This window comes from Dasypus novemcinctus, chromosome 6 (assembly GCF_030445035.2).
Source record: "Dasypus novemcinctus isolate mDasNov1 chromosome 6, mDasNov1.1.hap2, whole genome shotgun sequence".
NCBI classification, from domain to species: domain Eukaryota; kingdom Metazoa; phylum Chordata; class Mammalia; order Cingulata; family Dasypodidae; genus Dasypus; species Dasypus novemcinctus.
Genome location: NC_080678.1, coordinates 37845545 through 37857783, shown reverse-complemented (window position 1 = coordinate 37857783; position 12239 = coordinate 37845545). Strand labels below are relative to the sequence as shown.

Sequence of the window (12239 nt, the reverse complement as noted above, 5' to 3'; positions counted from 1 at the left end):
AAAATCCAAATTAAGGTGTCATCAAGGCAATGTTTTCTTCCCAAAGGCTAGTTTTCTAGAGTTGGCTGCCAGTGAACCTGTACTCTACTTTCTGTATCTATGAATATGGATATTCTTCTGATATGTTCTTTGTGGTTACCAAGGGGCTTAAATTTAACATCCAAAATCTATAACAATATTGCTTGCTTTGATACCAGCTTAACATCAATAGTATATGTAAACCATGTTCCTATACCCCTCCATTCCTCCACCCTTATGTAGTTCTTGTCACAAACTACATATTTATACGTTAAATGTCCATAACCCTTGATTTATCATTACATTTTATGCATTTGCCTTTAGATCCTATAGAAAGTAGAAAATGGAGTATTTCTATTTACACATGGCATTATCTTTCAGCCACCTGTTCTCTCTCCTTTTTTAAGATTTATTTATTTATTTATTTCTCTCCCCTTTCCCCACCCCCACCCCGGTTGTCTGTTCTCTGTGTCTATTTGCTGCGTCATCTTCTTTGTCTGCTTCTGTTGTTGTCAGCAGCATGGGAATCTGTGTTTCTTTTTGTTGTGTCATCTTGCTGTGTCAGCTCTCCGTGTGTGCGGCACCATTCCTGGGTACTTTCTTCCGCGCTGGACAGCTCTCCTTACAGGGCGCTCTCCTTACAGGGCGCACTCCTTGCGCGTGGGGCTCCCCTACGCACGGGACACCCCTGCATGGCACAGCACTCCTTGTGTGCATCAGCACTGCACATTGCCACCTGTTTTATATTGCTTATGAGCCTAAAAAACACTTTTTTTTTTTCAAGATTTATTTTATTATTTATTTCTCTCCACCTCCTTGTTGGTTTTCACTTGCTGAATCTGTTCATCTTGTTTCTTTAGGGGGCACCAGAAGCCTAACCCAGGACCTCCACTGTGGAAGGGAGGTCTCTAATCGCTTGAGCCACTTTTGCTCTCTGCTTTGTTGTGTCTCTCATTCTGTTTTTCCTTGCCACATCTCTTGTTGCATCATCTTATTGTGTCAACTCTGTGCACCTGCCTATCGTGTCAACTCACTGTCTTCTTTAGGAGGCAATGGGAAACTCTGCTCCCTGCTTTGTTGTGTCTCCCGTTATGTTCTTTTCTTCTTGTGTCTATTATTGTGTCAGCTTGCTATGCCTGCCCATGGTGCCAGCCAGCTCACTGTCTTCTTTAGGAGGCACTGGGATCTGAACCAGTGACCTTGTGTGTGGTAGGTAGGAGCCCAGTCACCTGAGCCACATCCACTTCCCAATTTTTACACTTTTAAATGGTTGAAAAAAAATGAATACAAAAAGAGTATGAGGTAGCAGATGTGGTTCAAGTGATTGAGCACCTGCTTCCCACATGGGAGTTCCTAGGTTCTGTCCCCAGTGCTTCCAAAAAACAAAACCAAGCAAGCAAATGAGAAAACCAACTCAGGGAAGCCAACGTGGCTCAGTGGCTTCCCATATATGGGTTCAGTCCCCAGCCCTGGTATCTCAAAAAAAAAAAATAAAGGAACATTACATGATAAATGGAAAGTATATGAAATTCAAATTTCAGTGTCCATAAATTAAGTTCTTTTGGCACACACGCATGTCCATTTGTTTATGTATTGTCCATGGTTGCTTTCACACTACAACGGCAGAGTTGAATAGTTACAAAAGAGATAGTATGGGCCACAAAGCATAAAATATTTACTACTTGACCCTTTATAGAAAAAGTTTGCCAACCCCTGCTTTAGAGCATTAAATGATCCCTAGTCATTTAAAAGAGTTAAGACAACTCCTAAAAGTGCAAAATTGGAAAGCAGATGTGGCTCGAGCAATTGGGCTCCTGTCTACCATATTGGAGGTCCAGGGTTCAATTCCTGCAGCCTCCTGGTGAAGGCAAGCTGGCCTGTGTGGCAAGCTGGCCCGCACGAGTGCTGGCCTGCACAGAGTACTACCCCGCGCAGGAGTGCTGGCCCACATGGAGAGCTGGCGCAGCAAGATGACGCAACAAAAAGAGACACAGGCGGCGGACTTGGCCCAGTGGTTAGGGCGTCTGTCTACCACATGGGAGGTCCACGGTTCAAACCCCGGGCCTCCTTGACCCATGTGGACCTGGCCCATGCACAGTGCTGATGCGTGCAAGGAGTGTCATGCCACACAGGGGTGTCCCCTGTGTAGGGGAGCCCCTCGCGCAAGGAGTGCGCCCCATAAGGAGAGCCGCCCAGCATGAAAGAAAGTGCAGCCTGCCCAGGAATGGCGTGACACACACGGAGAGCTGACACAACAAGATGATGCAACAAAAAGAAACACAGATTCCCATGCCGCTGACAACAACAGAAGTGGGCAAAGAAGATGCAGCAAAGAGACACAGAGAACAGACAACTGGGGTGAGGGGGGAAGAGGAGAGAAATAAATCTTAAAAAAAAAAATGAGAGACACAGAGGAGAGACAATAAGAGACACTGTAGATCAGGGACCTGAGGTGGCACAAGAGAATGATCCCCTCTCTCCCACTCTGGAAGGTCCCAGGATTGGGTCCCAGAGCCACCTAATGAGAATATAAGCAGACATAGAAGAACACACAGCGAATAAACACAGAGAGCAGACAATGGGGCGGGGGGTGGGGGGGGAAATAAATAAATAAATCTTTTTTAAAAAAGATTAAGGAATGTCAAAATTAGATATACGTGAGAACAGGGAGTCTAGTATAATAATTTAAAAAATAAAAGTGCAAGATTATTCTCAGGGAAGATGACATTGAGAACATCCGACTTCAGCTTTATTCGGGGGAGCTGACTAAGAAATAAAACTTGAGGTGTGGTAGAAGGGAGAGGAAGGGGCTTCTTTTGTTTCTCTTTAGGCCAGAAAGTGGTAATAGCCTTTTTAACAGATAAATGTCCATAGTACTCTTTTTATACAAGGTATATACATGTTATGGCTAAACTCCATTTACTTTATTATTATAAGTTTGTTTTTAAATTTAATATTATTTAAACAAAGTAACTTTGTCATCTTTCCATTTCCAAAGTATAAGACATCAAAAGAGCCAGATCTCAAGCACCCCAACTTAAGATAACCATCTCGTGTATCCCCTCACATTGCACGCTCACTCTTGAGCATCAGTACTACTAGGGGATAGAAAGAGCACAAATAGGTGAAATCTACAAGTCATCTAGAAACATTTGTCATTAGTTTCAGTCCCCTCCCAAACTTTCACTCAAGCGATCAATAAAACGACACACTTTTTTAGTGTCATCTCTTCTTGTCTCTGTCTACCCTCTGGTGGAGAAAAGCTTAGGAGCAAGAAAATGGCCAAAAGGTGGCAGCAGGGGGGGAGGAGGAGCAGAAGCAACAAGGGGAGAAAACAAAAGAGCCCTCCATTCATACACTGAATAATCATTCCCTGGATAAGCAAGAGTTGGCTGAACTTCCATCAAGGAAAAAAATCGTTTTCCCTACTTCTCCCTCCCACAACTAAATAAGAATTTCAAAGCAGTTGCTCAGGAAGATGTGAATTGGCTTTGCTTAAAGCATCATTCTGAGCACCATGATTATAACCTTATTTTAGAACAGATTTTAATACTTGATTTATTAAGGCCCATTCTGTTTTGAAATAAATCCAAAGTACAATAAATGCTGAACTTTATCTGGTACTTTATGGCTAAAGACCAGAAAATTTTTGATTGACTGGGGATTCTTTTTAATTTTTAAAACTTTTAATATGATTAAGTTAGATTTAAATTTTTAAAAAAGATAAAAGGCTATCCTTTCCTGAAAATTGCTCTTGTCCAGAAGAAGACAAAAACAGATACTTGTACAAAAACTGGGGAAGCCTGGGGAAAGGGGTGACCAGAAGGAGAGTGTACTACTGCAGAAAAACAGATGTGCAGGATCACTAGAGACTAGTCTGTGCTTATGACTTTTTCACTTGGTCTGTATATTAGTCTGCCAAAGGGGTGCTCATGCAAAGTACCAGAAATGTGTTGGCTTTCATAAAGGGTATTTATTGGGTGTAAAAACTTACAAGACCCTAAAGAGCCCAACTCAAATTTGCTTTCTCACCAGAGTCAGTTGCCACATGTGGAAGTAGGATGTCCTGGGTAGGGCTCCTCCCTCAGGGCTTCCTGTATCAGTCTCGGCCTTCTTCGCAAGATCAGCCACAAACTGTCAGGCAAATGGCTCATCTCTCTTCCCAGGGACCCAGGATCAAAAATGACAGAGTACTCTCTTCCCTTGTGTCTTCTTAAGTGATTGTCTATTTATATCAGCACTCCAAAGGGTGGGGACTCAACCTGAGTCATGCCTTAATCTTAACAGGTGATTTAATCAAGGGCCCCTCAACTGAATCCAGTATAATCAAAGGGTATCATGCCCATTAGACTAGATTAGTTTACAAACATAATCTTTCTCTTTTGGGGACTCACAAAAATAATCTCAAACTGTTAAAGCCTTTTCCTTAAGTAATAAATGGAACAATTGTTTTAAAGACTTCCTCCTGGAATTATTGTGTAGTAATTTTCAAAAATTTTAAAGGTTACTTTAGAAAAATGTCACTTTAGAAGAAAATTTTGAATAGTTTAGGAAAATCCTCCTTTTGAATCTTTTAATGGAAATGTTTCCTGTGGAATTTCATACCGAAGCAATAAATAGCAAGTAATTACTAGTAAAAATTAAAGCTTTCTTCCATTGACCCTCAGCCTCTGAATGTTCTGGTGTTTGGCTGGTCTTCTTTTCTTTTTTCCTCATCCTTTCCCAACTGTCTGTGTTTTTCTTTTCTTCTCTTTTAATATTTATTGTGATAACATAATAATTTTAACAAAGTTGTCATGTCAACCATTTTTAAATGTACAATTCAGAGGCATTAATCAATGTTGTGCAGCCATCACCACCATCCATTACCAAAACATTTTCATCATCCCAAATTTTAACTCTGTACCCATTAAGTAAAAACTCCCCATTTCTTCCTTCCTCCAGCATCTAGTAACCTGTAATCTACTTTCTGTCTCTATGAATTTACTTATCCTAGATATTTCTGTTTAGTGGAATCATACAATGTTTATCCTTTTGTGTTGGGCTTATTTCACTTAGCATAATGTTTTTAGGGTTCATCCATGTTGCAGCAAATATTAGAACATCATTCCTTTTTATGACTGAATACTATTTCATTGTCGATATATGCCACATTTTATTTAATCATTCATCTGTCGCTGGGCAATTGGGTTGCTTCCACTTTTGGCTGTTGTGAATATTGCTGCTATAAATATTGGTGTGCAAGTGTCTGTTTGTGTTCCTATTTTCAATTATTTTGGGTTTATACCTAAAAGTGGGATTGCCAGGTATTGGGGATTGAATCATGCCCCCACAAAAGCCATGTTCAGGTCCCAACCCCTGGTCCTGTAGATCCTGTAACATCCTTTAAAGATGTTACTCAATAAGGTATAGCCAAACTGAATGATGGTGGGCCTTAATCCAATATGACTGAAGTCCTTATGAACAAAGCAAACTGGATGCAGAAGGAAGCCACAGGAAACAGCCAGCAGCTGGAAGTTGGTAGAACCCAGAAGAGACAAGAGAAGGCACCACCATGGGCATTTCCATGTGACAGAAAAACCAAGGACCTCCAAAGATTGCTGGCCAGCAAGAATATCCCAACCACAGGAGGAAGCAAGCCCTCTAGCCTCTGAAACTGTGAGCCAGTAATTTCTTGTTGTTAAGCCAACTTATTGTATGTATTTGTTTTAGCAGTCTAGAAACCAATACACCAGGTCATGTGGGAATTTTATGTTCAACTGTCTTAAGGAACCACCAAGCTGTTTTCCACAGTGGCTGTACCATTTTACTTTCCCACCAGCAATGCACAAAGAATCCAGTTTATCTGCATCCTCACTCCAAATTGTTTTTCATCATCAATTTCCTAACTGTATCTTTTTTTTTTTAAGATTTATTTTTTATTTATCCCCCCTGCCCCCGCCGTGCTGTCTGCTCTCTGTGTCCATCCACTGTGTGTTCCTCTGTGACCACTTCTCTCCTTCTCAGCAGCACCGGGAATCTGTGTTTCTTTTGGTTGCGTCATCTTGCTGTGTCAGCTCTCCATGTGTGCGGTGCCATTCCTGGGCAGGCTGTGCTTTCTTTCACGCTGGGTGGCTCTCCTTACAGGGCGCACTCCTTGCGCGTGGGAATCCTCTACACGGGGGACACCCCTGCATGGCACGGCACTCCTTGCACACATCATCACTGCACATGGGCCAGCTCCACACCGATCAAGGAGGCCCAGGGTTTGACCGGCAGACCTTCCATGTGGTAGGCGGTCGCCCTAACCATTGGGCCAAGTCTGCTTCCCCTAACTGTATCTTTAATTATATTTGCAGCCTTGATATAGCCTCCTCTTTTCTACCCTTACCTTCTTACTCAAACCCTTTGCTCCTAGCACATCTTTGTCCTACTCTGTATTTCCTTTCTTGTTTAGTGGCCAGATTGCAGCCTCCAGGCTGCCTTCTGCACCCAAAGCACTCTCTCAGTTATCGATCTGAGCTCATCCTTCTTGCCTCACATCTTCTGGGACTGTTGCTTGAGAGAAGATCATCCTAATCTACTGTGGACCTCCAAATAATGCTAATTAATTAATAATTCTTTTATGTTGAGGTTCATGCTCCCATTGCATTCTCCTCCCTTACTACTTCTGTTTTCCTATTATGCCCTCTACATTTAAAACTTTAGCCCTACTGTTAGAAAACTTGGCTGCCACTGTACTCAGCATAATGACTTATCAGGCAGTCAGCATCGGATTTTGTATGTCTGAAGTGCAGAGACCATTAATTCCTGTTTTGACATGGAGTCAGAGTAATAGTAACAACATAATGATAAAGCCACAGAAAATTACTCAGACCAGATACATTCATCCTTCCTCTCCTATGATTCTCCCTGAAAGAAACACAAGAAACACAGGAAGGGGGATAGGGTATTTTTTAGACTAAAGGCAAATCTTGGTTTCTGGTATGATAGTTAGCCCTAGTGACTCTAAATGATAGAGCATTGAGCAAAGGAATTTTAATTGGTTTTTGTTTCTGAAGAGAGCCAGTTTTCAAAGTACAATGTAATTTGACTAGCTCACAGAAATGTCTTTTTTCATTGCAGTGTATCTAGGTTACTAACTTAACACATGTAAGATGAAAGTTGAGGATTGTTTTTGTTTTCATTTTAAGTTGAAGGTGCTCTTTTAAAAAGAAAGTTTTCCCATTATACCGTTAAATAACAATTTTAAATTCTTTAAAGGAAGTTTGAAAATTTGGTAATTTTTAAGATTAGCAACTAGAAAAAACACTTAATACATCATGAAATTTTTTTAAAATTCACACTATAAAACTGTATCCCTAATTTTCTTTTTAAAATTTTCATGTGAAGGACTAGGAGGGAACTTTCCATAAGAAATTAAAACAGTTCATGTGTTTGGGTGCTGTAGCTCTAGGTGATTTTTTTTTTTTTTTCTCTTAACCTTCTGTCTCTTTTTATTATTATAGGGTGGTATTTATACAGTAAATAAAATTCAGGGATGGAGGAGAAAGCTTGGGATTTGTAATTTACAGTGGATTTCTGGGCTTCTCTTCTGGCAAAGCCTAAGCCCTTGCTATTTCCAATATTTGATCTTAACCTCTAAGCAGCCGGTGTTGGTAGGAGTGGAAAGGGGATCACTGTGTTTTCTGGCTCAGAGCCTGATGTCAGTTTATAGTTGATGATGCTCATGTGCTTTCAGAGTGATAATGTTCGAGGAATCTACTATAGGCCTATAAATGCCTCTAAACAACATCCCTTCCATTCTGACAATTTGGGAAGCAGCAGAGCAGAGTGATTAAGGGCACTCTGGACTTTCCTGTCAGGTATGCCTGAGTTTGAATCCCATTTATCAGATGTAACTTGTCAAGTTACTTTTTTGGGCTTTTGTTTATTTATGTACAAAATGGGAAAATAGTGAAATCTATCTCATAGAGTTTAGTGAAGAATAAAAGAATAAACCTAGTAAAAATGTTTCATGACACATCAAGTGCCATTACATATACTGTTTTTATCCTACCTTGGCTTTTCTAACTTCCTAGTCTTTGGAATTTTGCTGGAAGTGTTTTCTAGATATCCCCATTTCATTCATTCATTTATTTATTTGTTTATCTATTTTGCTTCCATAGATGAGCTTAGAGTTGCCAGCACAATTTCTGTATGCTGCACTAATCTGAAATCTGCTGATGTGAGATCACCTGCTCCTTTCATTGAAGTAGCCCTGTCTTTTTCTGGATCTGTGTATTGAAGTAACCTTCTTTTCCTTTACAGATATATGTAATCGACAGTGCAGACAGAAAAAGATTTGAAGAGACGGGTCAGGTAAATAATTCTTCTGTCGAGATAGTTCCCAGATAACTGGATATTCATTAATCTACCTTGTAAATGTGTGAGAGTGAGGGATGTATTTTTACTTAACCGCCTGGCAAGCAGGCAAAAATACCAGTTGTCTTAAAAGAAATTAGATAAGAGTCCTTTAAACAATTTTTTGATTAAAACGTCTTAGCTTTAATTAAATTAAATAAGATATAAGCAAATGGAACTTAGCACCATGCCTAAAAGCTCTTCAGGCTTTCATCCCAGGCTGCCTAGAAATGATCGCAAAGGAACAATTCCCTTTTCATCTCTATTTACATTTTTCAGTATAAATTTAATTGATCCAGTGGTAACTTTGACAAATTCAAGGGGATGGGATGAAATGTTGTAGGCCAAGACTAAGCTACTCTTGTTTTCAAGCCAGAAGATAAGGTATACCTTGACCCAAATATGGCTTCAAGTGCAGAGTACATGCCAACAGGATTCCACCATGTGGTGATCTACAGTGTTCACAATTTTTAAATAGAGAAGCAATGGGCATAGACCATTTTACCCAGACCATGGTACACTGAGAGAAGAAGCAAGGAGTAGAATGGACCTCTCTGGAGAAGCATGTTTAGATCTCATTACGGAGTCCTTGGCCTATGTCCTAAACTACCACAGGTGGCCTTCCAAAGGTAGCAGTCCTCATGTTTGTGTTCCTTTTTTCCTGGAAATTAGGTTAAGAACTCTTCAGACTCCCATCTATCTTCCATACCCTAATGATTTCTGTTTCATCACTTGTGTGAACCAATGCTAAACACAGAATGGAGGTGAAAGGTATCATATATTATCATCTGACCCTTGCACCATCCAGTTCTCTTTGAGAGTCCAAGCATTTGACCTAGCAAAAATGTGGGTTTAATGAGCGAGAAGTGGGACTTCTCATTTAGGTAAGTATTTATACTCTCTCAGGTTCTTCTTTCAGATAGAATCAACATACAATTTAAATCCCAACCTGTACCCTAAAAACCAGGGACCTTGCCAAATGAAATAATACAGGTATTTTAGGATGTAAGTTTGACAAAATGTAATGTATGTGTATGCATGTTTTGTAGGCAGAGATTGTTAAAACAGAATCAATCTCTAAAGCAATTGTCATATTCGTTTAAAATTATGCATTTATATCTATGCCTTGAAAATTATTTAAAGGTTATAAACCTTGAGTAAATTTTGAATCTTTAACCAGTTACTTGTATTCTCCTTTGAACAGTGTTTCTCAAAGTGTGACCTGTGAATTACTATAGCAGAATTATCTAGGGAGCTTGTTAAAATGCAGATTCCTGGTCCCTAGCTCAGCCTTTTCAAAGTTAGCATCAGGAATCTACCAAGGGATTTTTCCACAGCATGAAGTCTGAGAACCAACCACTGCCCTTGAAAGTTGCTAGTCAATTAATTTAACTGTTTTGTTTTTCCTAATTCTAGATACATAGTTAAATATAGATTTTCATCCTTTCCTCTCCACCCTTCCCCAAATGTTCTAAAATGATCCAGGAACTAGCTGAATTACTGGAGGAAGAAAAGCTAAGTTGTGTGCCAGTGCTCATCTTTGCTAATAAGCAGGATTTGCTCACGGCAGCCCCTGCTTCTGAAATTGCAGAAGGACTGAACTTGCATACTATTCGCGACCGAGTCTGGCAGATCCAGTCTTGCTCAGCTCTCACGGGAGAGGGCGTGCAGGTGAGATTACGAGGAAAGCTTGGTCACATGGCAACATAGCAGCCAACCTAGGTGGTCTGTCTCATTGGTTGTGCTGATCTAATAGAAAAAGATACCAAACAAATAGCCTTTGATTGGCAGATAAACTATTCCAGGATGTGAAGGCCATGGAGGAGTTTGGTTCTTGTCTCCTTAACAATCAATCTGATATTATAGACTGTTCCAGGAAAGCCATGGATAAACCATCCCACACAGGCAATGAACTTTCCCTGTTGGGTAAGAGGTTGGAACAGTCCTCAAAATCCTTTCTAACTCTAGGATTCTTTGGTGATTGAGTTGGACTTTTGTGTTGTATCTAATATTGCGGGAGCTAAATACTTGTACTGTCAAGGTGAGGAGCTGTCCATAATCCTGGACACTAGTTATCTTGGAAGTATTTTTGTTTTTTCTATTGGTTATCTCCCTTTCCCTAAGGGTTAGTGTCTGTTTCCTGCTACTTTGGGTTGATTTCCCAACAGAAGGTTTCTGCTGACACAAAACCCCTGCTTTGTACTGATGTACTGTGTACTGGAAGAAGAGCCACCACCCAAACCCCACCTCACCCCATTTGATATTAATTTAAGTAAGAAGATGTTTGTATCCCAGATACCTGAGAGGCCATATCCTCAAAGAATGATAAACAATTTCAGTCTTCCTACCAGGCAGCCTCAAATCATTTGACATTATGAAGTCATTTCTCTAGGCTACTTTATTCCATAGCCCTAAACCTGTATCACATGCCTCATTTTAGACATCTGGTATACCTGCCAGGGATGTGACAGTGCTGTGAGAACCAGACAGTACTGCTGTAAGATGCTGTGGGGGATTAACAATGTCTAAAGAAATTATATCTTCCCTCATTGCCATATGGCACGTGTCTCTAATGGCATGACTAGTTTGCTTTTTTCTGAACTTGGCACAGTGCAATATGAGCCTGAGACTTGATTCTTCATCATTGTCCTGTAGTCTCTTTCCATTTCCCTTCTAATATTCTTCTTCTCTCCTTCCTAAGACATTTGACACTGATTTGTCTTAAAACTGCCTGACAGCTTTTATCTCAAGCAAATAATCACTTCGTAGATCTCTCTCAGTTGTTCCATCTGGTTTACTTCTTTTTTTGTTACACAAGCCACCTAGGTCTCCCTTCGTGCTTGGCCTCCAGATCTAAGGGCAGACCAGTCAGCACAGGACAAGCATCCTCCTCCAGATCTTCAATGCCTGCACCCTCAGGAGGGTGCACTTTGTGCACTAGTGTGTGTTATGGGACCCGTAACTAGTTAAGAGAATACCGTGTCTACATCCACAAAATGGATTCTGGAGCTCTGTGGGTCTCCATGATGTTTAGGTTTGGGAGAGTTGTGGGGGTTTGGGTTTTTGGTTGCTATTGTTTTTGTTTTAAGCCTTATTTATTTCCTTCTCTTCGTCCTTTCCAGATTCTTATATATAAGTCTTATATTATCACTGTTAGTCATAGAAAAGTATATAAAGTTAAAAAGTGAAAAGTTCTTTTTCCTCCCTTCTAATACCATTTCACAGAGGAACTAACTACTAAAAATAGTTATGTTCTTATAGAGTCTCCCCTATACAATCACAATTACATATGTGATTATATATCTATCAGGCTTTGAGTTACTGCATGTTCCAGTTTAAATTACAAATCAGTCCAGCAAGCATACTGCAACCCAGGATGTTGCTGAATAAGTAAACTATGATAATTTTATTTAGCCTTCTCTGGTTATAGCCAGTTTTAAAAAATTATTAAGTTTTGCCCAAAGTATTTCCCTCCAATGGTATATATGATGGTATTGATGAAACCTAAGGTTATTTTGTTTAAGGATGAGGCCCAGGAGGGGTTTCTACAAACCACTTCAGCAAGAGAACTCTGCCTCTCCAAATGGCTTGAACACAGACGTAGAATATAGACAACATCTTGAGGCTGGGGGCTATAAAATGTGAAGCTAAAGAAAATAAACACAATTTGGGTGCATATTCATAAGAAAATAGAAATTGACAGCTCTGTAATCTTTTTTCACTTGGCCAAAATGTTGAAAGGAAGAAAATGCTAAACAGGAATTAACAGTGAGGCTGTTGTTTCTACAGCCAGTCTTAGGGATATAGAAAAGGACTAGAGTTATCTAGAATCAGTATTT

The 12239-nt window shown here is 40.1% G+C and overlaps 1 protein-coding gene across 1 annotated transcript in view; it reads left to right on the top strand.

Annotated features, from left to right (window-relative positions):
• ARL3 (ARF like GTPase 3) overlaps positions 1-12239 on the top strand; it is a 38038-nt gene that overhangs the window by 16418 nt on the left and 9381 nt on the right. The window contains exons 4-5 of the mRNA XM_004478846.4: positions 8308-8358; positions 9886-10071. Of these exons, the coding sequence (XP_004478903.1) occupies positions 8308-8358; positions 9886-10071 (237 nt within the window). The remainder of the gene's footprint in view (positions 1-8307; positions 8359-9885; positions 10072-12239) is intronic.